The 19,045-nt window shown below is 41.1% G+C and overlaps 2 protein-coding genes across 10 annotated transcripts in view; one reads left to right on the plus strand and one right to left on the minus strand.

The window, feature by feature from the left end:
- Nucleotides 1-5,035, plus strand: part of DNAJC3 (DnaJ heat shock protein family (Hsp40) member C3) — an 82,801-nt gene extending 77,766 nt beyond the window's left edge. For 2 of the 4 annotated variants that reach the window (XM_055542864.1, XM_055542861.1), the window contains exons 10-13: nucleotides 2,088-2,220; nucleotides 3,072-3,220; nucleotides 4,117-4,182; nucleotides 4,860-5,035. In XM_055542864.1, coding sequence (XP_055398839.1) covers nucleotides 2,088-2,220; nucleotides 3,072-3,220; nucleotides 4,117-4,182; nucleotides 4,860-5,017 — 506 coding nt within the window. In that variant the 3' untranslated portion in view covers nucleotides 5,018-5,035. Of the gene's footprint in view, nucleotides 1-2,087; nucleotides 2,221-3,071; nucleotides 3,221-4,116; nucleotides 4,183-4,306; nucleotides 4,425-4,859 lie in introns of those variants that run through there. The other 2 variants (XM_055542863.1, XM_055542862.1) reach the window with 2 other exon arrangements.
- Nucleotides 5,036-13,455: 8,420 nt separating this feature from the next.
- UGGT2 (UDP-glucose glycoprotein glucosyltransferase 2) overlaps nucleotides 13,456-19,045 on the minus strand; it is a 156,298-nt gene continuing 150,708 nt past the window's right edge. For all 6 annotated transcript variants that reach the window (XM_055542858.1, XM_055542857.1, XM_055542856.1 and 3 more), the window contains 2 exons: nucleotides 16,369-16,495; nucleotides 13,456-13,664 (listed from right to left, as the gene is read on the minus strand). In XM_055542858.1, coding sequence (XP_055398833.1) covers nucleotides 13,642-13,664; nucleotides 16,369-16,495 — 150 coding nt within the window. In that variant the 3' untranslated portion in view covers nucleotides 13,456-13,641. The remainder of the gene's footprint in view (nucleotides 13,665-16,368; nucleotides 16,496-19,045) is intronic.

The raw sequence follows: 19,045 nt of genomic DNA on the forward strand, positions 1-19,045 counted from the left end.
GTTGCCTTCTCTTCCAGCAATTGGTCACCATTTCTGCTCTGCTGTAGTTTCAGGACTGCCGTGTTTTATATTATTTTTTATTTTTGGAGGGTAGAGGGCAGGAAATTCCTGTGCTTATTACTCTCTGCCATCTTGATCTGGTGGTTTGCAGTGCTCCTTAAGAACTGGGTGAGGGGCATACGGAAGAAAAGAATTTGAGAAGGATGAGTTTTTAGGTTCAGAGGTTAGAAAATTAATTGGCTAATATATAACATACTGTTCTAAGAAATATAATTAAAAATGAGTTATCTAGTTTATGTTCATGGGATGTTTACATCATCCATATTGTTTCTACTTAGTTACCTACCTGTAATCATGTGAATTTGAGGAAACAACCTATTTTTCCTGTACTGTGAAAAATGTATCTATCTTAACTGTTAATAAAATACAGGAGACAGAAGACTGTTTTGGGAAAGCTACTCTGAATATTTAAGAATGAAAACATGTTTTAAATGTAGTTTGCATAAGTAAAAAAATTGAGCATACTGAAACATTTTCCTCTTGTGTTAAACTCCAAGTACATTTCCTCACTAGGCTGTGCTCTCAAGTGCTACGGGTATTGCAGGTTAAACCTCACTGCTCTTTATAATGGCTTTGTGTCTATGTACTGAATTGGAAAGGTATTTTGTGATGTCACTGTTAGTTGGCCGTCAGTAATATTAATGTTTCATATTAATATTTAACATTAATGCTTTGAGGCAGGAATGAGGATGAAAGCTTGAAGTGCCCTCCCCCTTGCTCCATGAGTGGAAGGTAGTATTGGTTATTTTTCTTTGTAGTGTAGACTAAATTTGTCCATCTTGCTTGAATGTCTTTCGCATTTTAACCTGCCCCAGGGGCTTTTTTAAACCCCTTCCAGGATTAGCTGTTGCCAAGATGAATGCTCAGGCATGCTATCCATAGAGATATCTTTCCCGTAGTGAAATGCATTTCCATAAAAAAATAGAATTTGAGCCCAAAGATCCATTTGAGTTGTCTGTCCAGGGAGGAGAGTGAGAAAATCTTGTGTTGGTGTCTCCCCAAACCACCCCCAGATTTGGATTCAGAAGGACACATGGGACTCGGCACATAGTTGTACTCAGGGCTGAGATTTATTCCAGCGAAAGGACACAAACAAGATCAGCAAAGGGAAAAGGCGCATGGGGTGAAATCCAGAGGAAACCAGGTGGGAGATTCGAGCTCTGAAATTGTGCAGGACAAGCCAAATTCCTCAGCATGTGTGAAGTGTGTCTACCAGGGAAGCTAAGAGACCCAGGGCCTTTACTGGGGGCTGGCCAGCCCATACCAAAATGCCAGATGCCCAGAAGATGGTTAGCCCAATCTGCATCGTTTAGCTATGGCCAGCTATTCCTATCAGAGAATGTTGGGAACACTACCCAAATCCAACTTGTCAGTCACCAGCCAAGGGCCACCCTCACCCTCAGGGCCTTCTAAGGATAAGTCTGCTCTGTGTGACCTTAGATACCCAGATGCCTTGTATTGTCTACATATTTAATCTCAAATAAGATGCAGTGTGAATTGGCGTTAGCCTTCCCATACCAGGACTGTATATGTATTTGTTCTGATTGGCACTTTAAAAAAATCAGCTTTGTAATAGTTTGTGTTGAAACCTGTGGGTGAACTGGTCATTCTGCTTTCTGATGGTTCTCCTGGTCCCTTCTAAGCCTCTCAATCTTCTGAACTGTAGCCCTGCAACTGAGCATGCGGATTGTCTTTGCTGCATCTTATTTTCCTGTAACAGTCACTCCATTGCTTTGTGTCAGGGCTGATGTTAAGACAACACACAGCTGTGGGGAAGATAATGTGGGAGGGTGGCCAGGTAAACAAGCGGAGTGGCGATTACTGAATGGGAGTGTAAGCTACCTAATGCAGCCTTAAAAGGATGCCTCGTGTAGTTTTGAACCAAATGATGAAGGTGATACCACTTCTTAGGCTCTTAGTGATGGCGAGGGAAGGGGTTGGGATGGTGACTTGGTATCACATTTGCAGGGTAAATGTCACAAGTTATAATTCCTTCTAACAGCATTATCTTCAACATATTTTGACAGCTATTCAGGATTATGAAACTGCTCAGGAACACAATGAGAATGATCAGCAGATTCGAGAAGGTCTGGAGAAAGCACAGAGGCTACTGAAACAGTCACAGAGACGAGATTATTACAAAATCTTGGGAGTAAAAAGGTGAATTACTAACTTAAAATTTGCATTATTTTTAATCAACTATTTTAAAGCTAAATGTTGTTCTTTATTCCATGATTCATTTTCTTATGTCAGCTATAAGTTTAACAACCTTTAACATCACAAAGTTGTTTTTAATATACTACAGATAAATTTGTTTGATAGAGACTAGGCATGTAATGATGGAGAATTAGTAGTTGGTGACAAAGACACGCCACTGGAGCATGAACAGATCCTGGGCCTAGATTTTTTAAGAAAGGTAGAGAGGCAGGAGTGAGCTTTTGTTGGGTGGGGAACAGACGGGAGAGGGGTTGAGGAAAACAAAACTTCTCTAGGCGTAAAGATAAAAATGGCACTTTCAGAATCAACTTTGAGGCACAGGGAGAATGTCATTTACTCAGTATGTGCATTTATATTATACCCACCTTCCCTGAAGAAGGGAACCACCTATCTTTCAATCAAAAGTCTGAAACTTTGTTAAGTAGGCAAACCTAGAAGCAAATTAGAAAGTGTGCTTCAATGAGTCAGTGTTTTTTTTAATGCCAAGAAGTGAATCATGGTAGTTTGGGAATTCAGAAAATTTTAAAATGCATCAAAGAAGTTTTTAAAAGGGAAAGTTGTAAAGAGAAGGAAGGAGTACTTTAGTTTATTTCTGTTGAGAGTCTAGCATTAGGGAACAAGCATTCAGGGAAGCCTGGCGGCTGTAGTTGTCAGGCTGGGCTCTGCGTCAGACGCTCAGTTGGGTATGTTGGCACTGTTCAGAAAACCAGTGGAATCTTCTGGGCTGTCTTTCAGCTCTTTGTGGCAGTGTGTTGGACACTTCTTAAATAATTGTGAATTTTACCACCCTTCAGAAATGCCAAAAAGCAAGAAATCATTAAAGCATACCGAAAATTAGCACTGCAGTGGCACCCAGACAACTTCCAGAACGAAGAAGAAAAGAAAAAAGCTGAGAAAAAGTTCATTGACATAGCAGCTGCTAAAGAAGTCCTCTCCGATCCAGGTAGTGTTTGCCTTCATGTTTCTCTTCTCCTGAGGCGGCTGCGTCAGTGATGGTGGCCGTTAGCGCTATTCCTCTGCCCATCTTAGAGGCAGAAGTGGACGGTGGAGCGCGTGCTGGTGGGGACCCGTGGGGCTGACCTCGGGAGCTGGTGATGGTCCCAGAAGTTCATTTCTGTGTCTGCCCCTGTCAGACTCTGGGTATAGTGGAGACACCACCAAGCGTGGAATCAGGAGCTCAACCTTAAGGCTGAGCTAAGGTTCTGTTTAAGCAAGCTCCTAGAACTTTTTCTGAGCCTCAGGTTTTTTTCACCTGTGATATGAAAGTACAAGAGGGATACTCTTAGTTTCCATCCAGAGTCACAGATCAGTGCTGATTTTCACACCGAACTTACAGGAGCTTGATGAGGAAACGGGCTGCCAGGCGGGCATGTGCAGTGGTGGGAGAGGGGCAAATATCCTCGCCCTCTGAGAGTGGCTCCCCAGGAATCTTGCCCTGACTCAAGTTAATTGATTACTGGTGATTGATATTAAGCCCCAGTTGTTATTTCACCATAAGCTCAAATGACCTGGGTAATAAGAGGAAGACAGTTAAGAACTGAGGTAATGTTAAACAATCTTTGACACTTCTAGACGGTATCTCATGTTAAGCTAATGATACTTACTGCTTTTTTTGTGGCTATCCTTGTCAGTGGGAGCAGAAACTATGACTTTTGAGCTAGACAACTTCAACAGAATAGAAGGAAATCACATTTTATGCCCATTTGACAGAGTTTTGAGTTACTACTTACGCTATGGAATTGAAGTTAAATGATGTTTATTCCCAAGTAACTTACAATCCAGTGAGGGAGACAGGACTTAGTATAGTAGGTTACATACTGTTTGTTCTTTTATCTGCAGATACTGACGCCTATGAGCGGCTCTGTCCCCTCAGCCTGTGCAGCGCGGGTCAGGCAGCTATGTCAAGTTGGAGGGCCTCTGGATCTGAGTTCTAGGGGAGCAGGGGGCAGCATGGCATGATGGAGAAAAGAGCTGCATTCTTGTTTACTAAGAGTTCTTTTCTGTCTGTTCTTCCTGTCCTCATTTTAAGGATGAAATAGCTTTTTCTAATCTCTGCTGCCTACCGCATCCTTACTGCCATTTGTCTGCAGTGGCCTTGGTCTCCTCAGGACTGACAGGCACAGCTGGCTCCTGGATTGTACAATAAGGCACCTTCCTCCCTCAGGCTTGGGGAGCCTGCCTTCTGTTCAGACTTAACAGTGAGGCCCAGACACTTCTTCATGCGTTGACGAGGCTGCACCTAGCTGACCTCATGTTTGGGGTTAGGACGGTGACAGGGGCTGTTGGATCAGAAAAGCACATGTGACTCTGAGGTCTCCTTCTCTGCAATTCCTCATCTCTTCCAGGGAAGAATTTCCTTGGGTGGCTTCTGAGAAGATTTCAGGGGTCTGAATTTCGGTGAATGCCCACTTTGAGCCCTGGCGGGTTTTTCTAGTCTGTTTCTGATGGGGGTGGGGTGGCAGGGAGCCTGGATTTGAACATCAGGTGCAGCTATTTCAACAACTGGGGTGTGTAGCCCCCAGAACCAGCCCCTCCCCCGCCCCGGCAGCAGCTGGGTCTCACCTTGCTGGCTTCTTTTCCAGAAATGAGGAAGAAGTTTGATGATGGAGAAGACCCCCTGGACGCAGAGAGCCAACAAGGAGGTGGCGGCAACCCTTTCCACAGGAGCTGGAACTCATGGCAAGGGTTCAATCCCTTTAGCTCAGGCGGACCTTTTAGATTTAAATTCCACTTCAATTAAACCAGCTGTTTTTCTGCTCCTCTTCCTTCATTTTTTTAAAGTTTTAAAACAAACAAAATAACCTTGTTCCGGGATCCTATTGAAAAAGAAAATTCCAATCTTTCAGTTTGTCCACGACCAAAGAGGTGTTCAGAATGGCAATGTCTGTCTGTTCTTATCCATTGCAGACTTGAGGCTGACAGGGGTGAGGGCAGGGAGGCAGGCGGGCTTCTGTTTCTGGCAGAGCAGCCTGTGTCTGTGCTGTGACCGGATGGAAGCAGCAGTCTGAGGCGGGTGCACAGATCTTTTATCTTCTACACTGGAGCAGGTGAGATTCTCTTCTTGTTGCGTACATGTCAGCACCTGCGTGTGTGGGGAGGAGCCTGGGCTGTCAGCGTTCTCCAAGAGGAATGAACCTTCTGAGCTGTATGTTCTTAGGCACAACTTTGCTTCGACTCTGGTCTGTCCGGTCACCTGTCACTGTGTTACATTTCCACTTGTGTTCCCGTCTCTCTCTGAGCATGAACGTGGCTGTCGTTGAAGGTGGGCAGAGCCCTTAGAGAACCTGCTACGAATGGCAGGAGCCAGGGTGAGGTCTGGTAAACATGTATTTTTTTGTTCAGTACCTGAAGGAGAATACTGAAAACCATGGAAACAGAATTAACTGTAAACCCTACTGGCCCTTTTATTTAATTTGAAATACAATGAACTAAAAATATGTAAAATAAGTTCAGATAACATAGCAGTGGTATTTAAATAATATTGCTGTAGTACAGAATTAACAACTGAAGTTGTGAGTTGTACAGCATTTCCTGTAACAGGATTGGCTTAGAATGTAAAGTTGCTCAGTCAACATAGACAGTATGCCATGTCTCCCACTTTGGTAAGTTCAGCAGCTTCTCTTATGTCCTGGCCTACCTGGCCCGTGGGTGCCCACGTGGGACTGCTTTGAGGTGGGTGTTAAGTAGCAGGCCTGCCCCTTTGCAGACCTTGATGCCTGTGGAAGTTCTGCCAGGAAAGAAACAGGTTTACAGACCTAGTGAGCTCTGGCTGTATGTCCACTAACAAGATAGCATCTTTTTTTGGGATACCTTCTTACCGTTTAAGAAAAATGAACTATTCAGTCTTTATATGCTGGATAATTTTTTCCTTAAAAGAAAAATAAATGTTAATCTATAACATTAAATATTTATGGATAGGGATTCATAAAATATTATGGAACTATTGATGCTGCATTTAAAATCTAAGAATTATTTAGATAAAACCTTTCTAGAATAAAGGTAATAATTTTTGTTTTTTTTTTTGCCTCAGAATATTTTGACAGTTTAAGTAGGATGGGCCTAATATACTGACTGCTTTTTGGGAAATCAAGCATCTTCTGAGTTGTTGGGGCTGTCCTACCACTAATATCCACAACAGCCAGCCAAGCACAAATAGATTCCTTCTACAGTCATTCTGAAACATACTTGGAAAAGTTTTTTAATCTGAGGGACAAAAACAACATAGTTGAGTTGGACAAAACACGTTAAATGCTTTTTGCATCTATTTAGAAGTTTATTTCTTTCCAATAAACAAGATGGCATTTTGAAAACTAGCAAACAGCTTGCAGCTTTCCTTCTGTTTTAATGTCTCAAAATTCAAGCCAGTATGAAAATAATTTCCAAAGGAAATTCATTTTTATTCTTTAATCTTATTACTTCATTAGTTAAATCAGCAATTCTTTTTCAGTCCAGTTCTTTCATGTATGATGTCACTGTGAACTCTTTGAAATCTTGCAATGGCCTCTACCTACTTTTACAAGGAAGAATTTTCATAAAGAAATCAGAACAAAGGAAATATCAAACCACCCACCTTCCATTTGGAGGAGAGAATGTAAAGTTGCCAGCAAGGAGGCGCCTGAAGGGGTCAGGGTGGCTGGGGTTGGGCCATGTGGGTCACTGTGCTGGGCACCTGTCACTTGCCAACTGCCATCCTGCTACTGAGAGGGTTTGCTCTGTTTTTTCTCCACCTGTGAGAACTATAAATTCCGTTCCTGAAGTCTTACCATGCATTGACTTGTCATAAGGGAACTCTGCAGAGTTGCTTGTTTTCAGTGAAGACAGAAGCAGGTATGGTGCCAACACCGTGGAGAGAAATTCTCTGGATTCTGTTGTTTTTGCTCATGAGTGAGGAAAATAACAACTTTTCAGTTCCAGCCTTGAGGGTCATCAGTAGTCTTCTGGAATCCGCCTGACTGGGAAGATGGTCAGGCCTCCTGCCCTCCACAGTGATAAGAGTGCTGGGAGCGAGAAGGGACAGCTGTCCATCCTGGCAGCCTGATGCAGGAGCGTCACACTCTCCAGGCTGTGGTTTGGGGACCACAGGTGCCCGGTAACCTGTGCGGCTCTTTGTGGAAAAGCAAAAGGAGAGGGGCGCCCGGCCTTGGCTGTGTCACATTCCCTTCCTTTTCCGTGAGCTCCAGAAGTGAAGTGTCGCTGGTCGGTAAATGGGTATTTTTCCACAGCAGCAAGTGTTAAACACATCAGCCTATAAACATGAAAAAAAGTCTAAAAAGAAAGTAAATTAATGTAATACCCATTTCTGAAAGTTTGTGCTTTTTTCCATGGATAAATGAAAACTGGAAAATGACTTCAACAGTTTACTAATATGAATTGGATATAACAGCACTAATTTTAAAACGTTTTGCTCTTTAGGCAGTATTAAAAGTTCAAGTATCAGTATGAAAACAGAACTTTTTGGGACTCTGATAATTGTCAAAACTACCCACCACTTAAGAGAAAAAGACTATAGTTATAACTGAGTATGGAGGTTGGGGGGGAAGCTAACAATTTTAAGTTGGCATCATTTTCTATTCATGATGGAAAAATGAAAAGATTTCACCTTTAGAGCATGAAATTGGTCATAAGTTGTGAAATTTACCATGAAAAAAGGATACAAGATGCCCCTCAGTCAGGTCTCTGCCTCCTTAAAGGGACAGGGCACCCGTGACAGCCCTGTGCAGTTTTCATTGAGGACACATGCGTGGTTAACCTAGAGAAATGCACGCCACTGTGCTGAATGTAGTTGACTTTTCCATATTTATAAAGGAAAGAGGGTGGCAAATGCTGATTTATCAACAATTATTCTAAATCAGATCATTCCTTTTTTGTTAGTAGCAGAGTTTATTCTGTAATTGCAAATGATGTTAATAGGTGGAGATAATTTGATCTGTTTAATGGATGATCTCATTTGCTGAATGATTTAAGAGTAAAATTAGCCACTGCGTGGCTTCATGTATAGTAAACGGGTTTTGTTTCACACCCTCTGTATTTGAGCCTCTTACCTGCAGTGGAAAGCAGAGCACAGAGGAGGCAACAACTGGAGATGTCTGATGAGTTAAAATATTACTCCTGCTGTTAAGTCTGTAGTTGGTCTGAATGAGACAAAACTAAGTACAAGTTAATCCATCTCAATTTAGTGTTTTAATAAATAAGACTCCGGAAATTAATGGAAATGGGTCTCAGACATGTCTACAAATATGGGTACTATTTTTATGCCCGTGTATTTTCACATTTAATAAAAATATTTATGGTCAAATGAGTACTTTTGGCCTTCAGTCTTTTGGAGGAGTCTATTTTCCAATTTTGCTTTATACATAGTCAGCAACTGAGGTGACAAAGGGCTCTGGCTTGTCATGAGCTGAAGGAAGAGCTCCAAAAGTGAAATGATTAAAATCTAGGACAGCGAGGCCTTAATGAGTGACCAGTCCTTCACTTTCAGTACCATTAAAATCTAACTTTTAGGCTGGCTTTGAGGACCTTCCCTTTTATACCGTAAGGTGTACATTTCTGTTAAAGTTCTGAAAGTGGGTGGGGTGGACACTGCTGCTTATCTCAGATTTCTAGCTGCAAACAAAAGTAGCTTTCTTTTTCATATGTACCACCTGTTGCAAAAGTAGCTGATCCCCTCCCCCTCCTGCCTTCACACCCAAAGCAGGGTTTCGTGATCTATCAAGAAAAAAAAGTCACTTTAATCTTAAGGTACATAGGTCACACCCTAGAAACCTGCAAACCTCTATCCACCAAGTCGATCCTTTCTTGGGATCAAGAGATCAGCAGCAGAAGCAAGAGATGCACATTCATCTGTCACTACCTTATACTAGGGTTCAGTTTCTAAGGAGGAGGCGTCCAGGGCTTCCCTGGTGGCTCAGTGGTAAAGAATCCACCTACCAATGCAGGAGATGAGGGTTCGCTCCCTGGTCAGGGAAGGTTCCACTTGGCAAAGGAGCAACTAAGTCCATGCGCTGCAACTCCTGAAGCCCCTGCACCCTAGAACCTGTGCCCTGCAACGAGGAAGCCACCACAGTGAGAAACCCGCGCTGCAGCTAGAGAGTAGCCCCTGCTTGCCACAACTAGAGAAAAAGCCTGTGCAGCAACGGAGACCCAGCACAGCCAAAAATAAAAAATAAGGCATCCAGCTGACAACTCCGAGGTTGCGGTCTTGTTCAGAACACGTTTCCAACCTTCACTAGGGTCCGTGTACTGGGAGACGTGCCTCCTCTGATTTAGCTGTTCCAGGGACCGAGCTGCCAGATTTGGAAGGCCACTAGCAAAGCGAGTTCCAAGGTCTTCCTGAGGAAGCTGGAGTTATACGTTGTTAAAAAGCACGAGGAAGAAAGCACTGCTTGCAGGATTTCTTAGGGAATTTAAGTTTGTGTTCTTTGCATGCTTCCCTGCTATTCCAGGAGATTTCTATAAGCATAGTGTCTCATTTGTATGTGTGTGTGTATCTGTGTGAAGGGTTTTTGTTTTTTTTTTGTTATTTTTTTAAAAAGACTGGTCTTCCTAAACGGATGTGATTTTTCTCTCTGGTGTGAGAGAGTCTTTAAAGATAGCAAAGGGTAACTCTTCTAACAACCTTTCACCATCATTACAGTTTTTTAGGGTTTTATTAATACTCCTTCCTATATACCACCTGTTGCAATGTTGTATTTCCTGCAGTGTTTATGCTTTTGTTACCTCAGGTTACAAACACCTCATAAAAGTGGAAAGACTTCATTCCACAGTTGTACAGTTTTAGGGCAAACAAACCAGCTTCTCTTCCTCCTGGTGGGTCCACACGCAGGGAGCGCCTGTACCCTGTTGTCTTAGGCCGGGGAAGTTTGTTTTGGACACTGTGCAATGAAAAATGGCATCTTCAGATCCCATATAAGTCTATCTGTTCTTATCCAAGAGCTCTTCCCCAATATAGTAAGGACAGATGTTATGAATAAACGTAATATTAGGAAACATGCTGGCATAAAAATACCCCCTGAGAGATTCTGGATTAACACCAAGGAGTATGAGAGTGCTTCACTGCACGTCAGGAAAAAGTCACCAAGCCTCTCCACGTGCTTTACAACCCCTTCTGTGTGACCTTGTGTGCCAGCTCCAGCCCCCCACACCCATCTTCCTTGTCTTCAAAGGAAGAAACCTACCTCGACGCTGGCTCTGCCTGGCTTGCACTTCCTCCTCTTGCACATTGCATCCAATGTCACTTCTCCGGGCCTTCTGATGCTTTCCCTTTCCAGCATTTTCATTTGAATATTTAATGCCACTTACACTTGTAACTTCAAAAGGACATGTCAACTGTTACACAACAGGTCATTAAAAATCTGCTGGGTTTGTGCAGGTTAGGAAGACCTAGATTACTGGCCTTTAAACAAAACTGGAAACATTTTTCTGGTAGAAGCAGACCGTGGGAACACAAAGCGAAGTCTATACACCAGTGGTGGGTCTGTTGACTTATATAAAAGGGAGTTTGAGCACAATGCTCTGAGGCTAGACACCACTGTATGGTCAGTTATGTCTACTTCACAGTTTATCCTACTCAAGACTGGCACCAAGATTACTCCTTCTCTAGCTCTGCCCCCAGTTTTAAATTGAACATTAGGTTTACCTGGGGCCGTCTCCATTCAAACATTTGGGTTTTGAACCAGTCTTTTAGAATTTAAGGATGAAAAGTTATCCAGATTTTAAGCAAAACCTTTGATTTTAAAGTGAAACCACATATTACAACTACTGAAGCCCATGCTCCCTAGAGCCTGTGCTCCCCAAGAGAAGCCCCGACAAGGAGAAGCCCAAGCATACAGAGAGTAGCCCCCACTTGCCACAACTAGAGAAAGCATACACACAGCATCAAAGACCCCGCACAGCCAGAAATAAAATTTTTTAAAAAGTGAAATCACATCAGACAGGATACAAACCTTATACAGTTGGGCAGGATTACATGACTAAAGTAAATAACTTAAATGCAAGTAATTATGAACTGTAGGGGACAAGATATTCTCCAAATCAAAGTTGTTAACAGCAGGTTCTAAGTAGAGACCTCACTCTAGAATTTCTCAGAAACTAGAATTTTACATTTGATACTGGGCTAATAAACTGCAAAGATAATGGGAACAGCTGTCCCATTATCTAACACTTCAAGAGTCATTTTTTGGGTGGTTACAGGGTGGGCTGGGTGCCCCTAACCGTGTGCTGCCATCACAGAGTTGCCTGCATTTTGAACGTGGATCAATCCGAGTCCTGGTCCTTTGTGCCTCAACTCCTTAACTGCCACCAAAAGTAAGATCTTAACCAATCAATTGATTATTTGGAAGAGGGTGGTTGCTGTTTAGTTGCTAAGTTGTGTTCAACTCTTTGTGGCCCCACAGACTGTAGCCCGCCAGGCTCCTTTGTCCGTGGGATTCTCAAGGCAAGAATACTAGAGTGCATTGCTGTTTGCTTCTCCAGGGGATCTTCCCAACCCAGGGATTGAACCCAGGTCTCCTGCATTGGCAGGTGGATTTTTTACCGCTGAGCCACCAGGGAAGCCCCTTGGAAGAGGATGGACCCCCTTACTACTGAACAGAAATGGGCAAGAGGGGCTGGGGAGTGACAGATTTTGTGGCACACTTACCACTTGCTCTGTGAACCAGGGATCTGAGACAGATGTCAGAGCCCCTCGATGAATAGTCCTTTCTGTTCTAGGGGGAAGTTAAATGCTACTATCTTCTTCGCTGCTGAATCTCAGAGATGCTTTAGTGACTGAAGACAGTCTGACTTGACATACACGTGTTGCCTTGAACGCTATTCATCTGGGTTTCTGACACCTCTCCTGGGCAGTAGCAACTGCATGTCTGGTTGTGTCCCAGGGGCTGGGCCTGGCCCTGGCCCGTAGAAGCAACCATTTCTACGGGCAGCTCCCATTTGTATCAAACTACATATTTATACAGAAAAGTCCAATTTTATCTGTAACTCCAGGCTGATGGCCTGTGGTGCTTCCTGGAAGTATTCTATTCTCTCCTTCAAGGAGCTACATTGTTCCCTGTACTTGAGCACTCCATTTCATCACAGAAAAACCCAAATAAATAACCAGGGAGGGGCGTGGTTACTGGAAAAGGGAGTGAGGTCTTGTGATCTCTTATCAGGAAGAAGGAAGCTGTGAGGAGCTGAGCAGTTATTTTCAAATGTTATGGGCTGTTATCCAATAGACAAGGGTAGATTTGTTCAGAAGAGTTCAGAGGAACAAGCATAGACCCATGATAGACAGCTTCTGGCTCACCATGGAACTCTGCACAGACCTGTCCAAAGACAGAGCAGTCCGGCTCTAGGAGCAGACAGTTCCATATGGCCCTGGAAGCTTCCAGGATGGCATGAGGCTCCACCTGGCAGGGCCTTGGAAGCGGGGCTGACACACTGGCTGGAGGCTAAACTCTATTAACTGGTCCTCAAACCTCACTTATCAACAGGGTCATCCGGAACAATCATGATTTCCCACACTCACCTCAGCCCCAGTGAATCAGCTTCTTCAGAGGACAGGGTCCAAAATGACACAGGTCTTCTCCTGTCCCAAGATCCTATGATTCTAGAGTAGCTGGACAGTTTTTTTGAACATTTACTATTCCTATTCATCTAATATAAAAGAGAAAAGCTGTTTATATTCTTAACTTAGTTTCTATAAAACTAACCAGTTCTTTTTTAAAAAGCATACATACATATCCCATAAGCCCACGAATATAATTTTATGAAAATAAAAATTAGAACCAGTAAAAAAAATATATAGGATTAAAACATCATATGGTTTAAGATAAATAAACTAAGTGGTTACAGTGTGGCACTAGTTTCATTTTAAAACAAATAGTTAAGGTACAAATGGGCTTAATTTTTAAAAATACTATTCAGAGATAACCATAAGTCCTTCTTCTTTCTCAGAAGAAAAAAACACAAAATAGGTCTCTCGAATTTAAATGCATCTTTTGAATAAAGAAATATATAAATAAATACAGCTGGAATATTCAAAGATGTAGATGGTTTGATAAATCCCCATGAGGACCAGCTAGTCAGATATGTTCAACCTGGTTATCTGGCAAAATTATCACTTTAACTGATGAAAACCCAGTGTTTTATGCAATCAGGAAAGAGGAACCATCTAATTTTAAACACTCAATGGTCATTTCTTACAATATATAACTTAAATTTATTCAATACATTAAATACATGTTACTTTTAAATAATATAATTTAAATCCAAGAATATGTCACTGATCCTTAATGAAACTTTGACAAGTCTTGGAAGTAGTTCCACATTTTCCCAGCAGTGGCAGATTTCTTGTCATACTTTCTCATCTTCTTACACAAGCCAGGGCTAGAGTTCATCATGTGTCAAAACTGTAGGGGAGGAAAGTATATTTAGCTCTTGAAATCTTAAATATCAAATTAGCTTAAACCTCACTGAGGCATGAATTAACAAAGTGTAGGTGCTCACTGAGGATCTTCCTGTTTGTTAGTTTAGTACCTACTCGCTTCATTAAGTGACAGTGAGAACAGCTCATAGATCTATAGATCTATAGATCCCTATTGTGGTGTGTTTAAATCGCTCAGTCGTGTCTGACTCTTTGTGACCCTGTGGACTGTAGCCCGCCAGGCTCCTCTGTCCATGGGGATTCTCCAGGAAAGAATACTGGAGAGGGTTGCTATGCCCTCCTCCAGGGGATCTTCCCGACCCAGGGATCGAACCCAGGTCAGCCGCATTGCAGGCTGATTCTTTACCAACTGAGCCACCAGGGAAGCCCATGGCCTCGATCATATGGGAGCACAACTACTTGCCCTTTTACCCACCTACAAGTGAGCTCCCATGAGTCTATTAGAACAATACTTTATTCATCTTTGTTATCTCCACGACCTAGCACCCTGATGGTGAAAAATAGATTTCTCACCAGGTACAAAGTATGCTGTCATTAATGTAATGGAACAACAAAAGGCAAAAGATATATGTGGTCTTTGTCTAAGATGGGCAGGCAGAGCATTCAAACGCAGGAATAAATACTATATAACTGTGAGAATCAAAGTCAATACCAGTGAAGACTTAAGAGTTCAAAATGTTTTTTTCTCCTGAATCAATGTGCTACACATACTAACGGATTTAAGACATGTGAGAATTCAAAATGATATTTTCCAGGCAGAAATTAACTAAAACACAATTTAAACGGATCCTGTTCCACAATTCGAAATGGCAGACTTTCTCTCTCTCTCCACTAAATTCCACTGGAATTATGCAACCGATCAATCCTCTATTGTTGGACAGATTCTATGTCATTATTAAAGACAATGTTGTGACAAACATATACACACACATATTTTTGTTTAAATGTAAGTTTCTGATGAACTCATGGATCAAATGGCATGTATTTGAATTTTTATGTATATTACAAAATTTACTTAATTTATACAGCTACTATATGTATGTATATACACGCTTGTCAATACTCTTGCTAGTGCTAGGTATTGTTTATCCTTTAACTCTTTCCAATTTGATAAGAGAAACATTTCATCTCAATGTTTCATGCATTTATATTTTATTGTGAGGTAATTATGTGAGTTTTCCTTTCTTCTTTCCTTTTTTAGTTTCTTTTCTTCTCTCCCTCCGTCCTGTCTTATCTTTCTCTCCCTTTGAAAACAGTTATGCCACTTACATAATAATCTTTCTCCTGAACTGAAATGGCACCTTTATATTATTAGATTATTAAAAATACTCAGGTGTGTTTAAAATACTGAACTTCTTCGATAGCACACATTGATTTTGTTAAGGAAAACAGAGTCAATATAAAACACAATTTCATGCTTATGTGAGGAAATTCAGCCTCCCTAAAAAGTAAAGTTGAGGACAACAAGAATTATATTCTGAAATACTGGAAATTATGATGAGGATTAATTAGTCTAATCAGTGAAAGTCTTTAACATACTGACTGGAACACAACAGCAGCTCAACCCTACTTTTATTAATTTTTTTTTAAGTTTTGTATTTTTAATTTTTTTATATTTTATTATTTTTTTTAACTTTACAATATTGTATTTGCCATATTATCAACATGAATCCGCCACAGGTATACACGTGCTCCCCATCCTGAACCCTCCCTCCTCTCTCCCTGTACCATCCCTCTGGGTCATCCCAGTGCACCAGCCCCAAGCATCCAGTATCGTGCATCGAACCTGGACTGGCGACTTGTTTCATATATGATATTATACATGTTTCAATGCCATTCTCCCTAATCATCCCACCCTCTCCCTCTCCCACAGAGTCCAAAAGACTGTTGTATACATCAGTGTCTCTTTTGCTGTCTCGTATACAGGGTTATTGTTACCATCTTTTGAAATTCCATATATATGCATTAGTATACTGTATTTGTGTTTTTCTTTCTGGCTAACACTACTTTTAAAAAGAGCAAAGAACAATAGAGACAGGTACTGACCAGGAAAGGGAATCATGAAGGAATCAAGAAGTTGATATCAGCTTTAAAAGAATATCCAACACACATTTATTGGTGTTAAGGGTTTATGTAGGGTGATAAAATGCTAAGGTAATTTCAGTTTTTTAAATCTAAGAAATGGAAACTAATTCAAACCATCCTCTGGTCTGTGATAAAGGCTACTGGAATAAGGAACCAGCTTTCTATGAGGAAACATACTATGTATGTCACTAATTAAGGAGACAGGAGGTAATACTCTATTTGGCTGTGTAAGGCTTTTATTAAACTTCGGGGCTTGGATTTTCATATTTAGGAAATTCAGTGTATCTTAGAGTGTTTCTTTTATTTATTTATTTTTTAACCTCTATCTTAGGTCAGGAGACTAATACTATACTGCTTATCTATTTGATGATATGAAGCTATATCCATAGGGGAATAGATTCTCTATCCATGTTTTAAATTTGTGAACTTAGTCCACATAAAAAGAAAATCTGTAATCATGTCACAGACTTTGGTAAAGAAATTCTGACGTAATCATTTGATAACCATTAAGAAATGATTTTGTAATCTATTCTAATTTCACTTAGTGCAACATGTGGTTCATACACAACTGCAGAACAACTCACCTGCATTTTTCTTCTTGTTCTCAAGGTGATCTAACAGTTGCCGTATCTCAGTATCATACTCCACCCATTCTGGGACAATCCTGGCAGCAGCTTTTAGTTTAGGTTCTTTTGTTTTGGGGTTATTGCACTGAAAATATAAATATTAGAATTAGTTTAATAGAGAAAGGATCAACTGAAATGACAAATTGCAGTTTATGTAAGCAGTGTTTAATGCAAACACTCAATGAGAAGTTTAAACAAAAATTTGAAGATTTTCTGATGGTTCGTAAGAAATCTGTCAAACAATTCTATAAAATATTTGGACAAAGAAGCCAATTATATGACCATTCTGTAAAAGAGTACAGCAGACTATATTAATAAATATTTTCTTGCCTTTTCTTTGGACTAAAACCTGGTTTTACATAGTTTTTTTTTCATACGTAGAACTAATTGTCAGCCTTTAGAAATGTCTCGAGTTTCTTTGGCAAAAGCATTTGTCCTCTTTCCTATGCCTCTGTTTTGATTAGCAGCTGTGGTATTAAAATCAGTTAACTGGAATTCATTTGGCAAAATACTGATAGTTGTGAAATTCAGAGTAGCCTATAAATCTCCATGCCTTAAGAATATTTAAGTAGTCTGTTTAAGAGGCACAGTGGAAAAACAATGGACAGGGATCCTCGATCCTCATGGTTCCAATTCTTACTAGCAGTTAGACTTGGACAGTCCCACTTAAACTAGTAGGGAGACCTGTAAACATCACCAAACTGTGTGTGCGCGTATGTGGGCACCAGTGGCAGAACCTGTCTTTTCATTGGCAAACGAGGAAATTAGAACAACGTTATCTCCAAGGTTCCTCTAATACTTGATCAGTTTTAATTAGCAATTGGTTCTACTATCAAGTTTCTTGGGAAATTAAGTTTAAAAGGTAAAAAGCAAAGGCAGAGTTTAAGGAGGGTCTGACTCTGGATGTATGTGAAGATACAGCTGACAGGATTAGTGCTAGTGGGCTGGATGTGAACTGTGAGAAAGAGAGGCATCAAATATGACCCCAGTGTCTTTGGCTTGAGGAACGTAAAGAAAGGTTACAGGAGGAGCACAAACTTCACAGAGCTACACAGGCATCCGTCTGCTCTTCACAAAGCACACTAATAGAGCACGTGTCCTGCAGCTTACTTCTACGTGGCACTTTCTCATGGTAGCCCCAACCTGCTTCATCTTTCATGCCTTATGGGAAAGCTTATTTATGAGCCATAAGCCTGGTATCTTAATCCTTTCCTCACCAAATATTTCCAGTTCATTCCACTGTGGATTTTTTCCTACAGTACTGTATTTCTGAAGTAAGTGGGTAACAGGAACTTCTCTGTACAAATTAACTTCACAGATAATGTGTTCTATAAACAAGATAACGGATTTTCTGTGTCAGAAACAAAAAACAAAGTACTATTTTTTCCTTAGCTTATGCTACAATTGTCGATTCTTTACCTGCTAAGCCATTGGGAAGCATAATCTCTATCAGCAGTGCTTCAATGGGGCAATCATGTCCCACAGGGGAGCTGTGGCCAGGTCTGGAGGTACTTGATGGCTGTAACTGGGGGCTGGGGGGCGCTATCGCCATCTAGTGGGTAGAGACCAGGGATGCTGCTAAACATCCTATAATGCACAAGTTGGCCCTCACAACAGAGAACTATAGTTCCGAAGGTCAATAATGCTTTTTCCTCTCCATTAGGCCATTTCCTGATTTTCCTTTTTAACCTTTCCCCTAAGATGACCAAAAACAGCATGTTCTTTTTTATTTTAAATGTTTCGAAGAGATGATGTTGTCCACCAAAATCTATGCCACCCATCCATTTTCTCAGTAGACCTACTGCTAGGAAGTGGCTGCCCATCCAGGAATGATGATCCTCAGCTCTTTTTATAACTGGATGTAGACACACAACCAACTGCCACCACGGGGCCAAGGTCTTTAGGATCAGGATGCATCCTCCACCCTCCTTTCTTCTTACCCTCCAGATCAACACTACCCAACAGAAATATGATGGAAGCCACAAATGCAGTTTTACATTTTCAAACAGCCAAATTAAAAAAAATGTAAAAGGAACAGGTGGAATAAATTTTAACACTGTATTTCCAAAATGTTATCTAGTCAAAATGTAATCAATATAAAAATTAGTAATGAGATATTTTTACATTTTTATTGAGTCTTCAAAATCTGATGTGTTTTATACCATAGAGCATACCTCAATTTAGACTGGCAACATTTTAAGTACTTTATGGCTGCCTGTGGGAAGTGGCTGCTATACTGGATGGATCGGCTTCAGATGGACACAGATGATGACAGGACGCTGGAGGATGAAGAAGTCCCAGGATGGATGGAGACTGGTCCCTGAGTCATGATGTACAGGGAAGCCACTCACTGACAGGACACCCACTTGGGCCTGGGTGTACGTGAAACCACAGAAATTTGGGCATTTGCTAGAGTAGCTCATGTTAATTTAAGTACTAAAAATCCCAAGGAGACTTATGTCAACTAACGGATGAGTCACATTCTTATACAACACAACCTTAACACTGTAATGTCCTTATCCACTCTTTAGAAATTTCCCTTGTTTTTTTCCTGACCGATGACCACTTGTTTCTGCTACATTCTATCACCTATGATTGCAATCTAATTATATTTTGGCATGCTACTTTCTATACA

This window comes from Bubalus kerabau, chromosome 12 (assembly GCF_029407905.1).
Source record: "Bubalus kerabau isolate K-KA32 ecotype Philippines breed swamp buffalo chromosome 12, PCC_UOA_SB_1v2, whole genome shotgun sequence".
Lineage (NCBI taxonomy): Eukaryota > Metazoa > Chordata > Mammalia > Artiodactyla > Bovidae > Bubalus > Bubalus kerabau.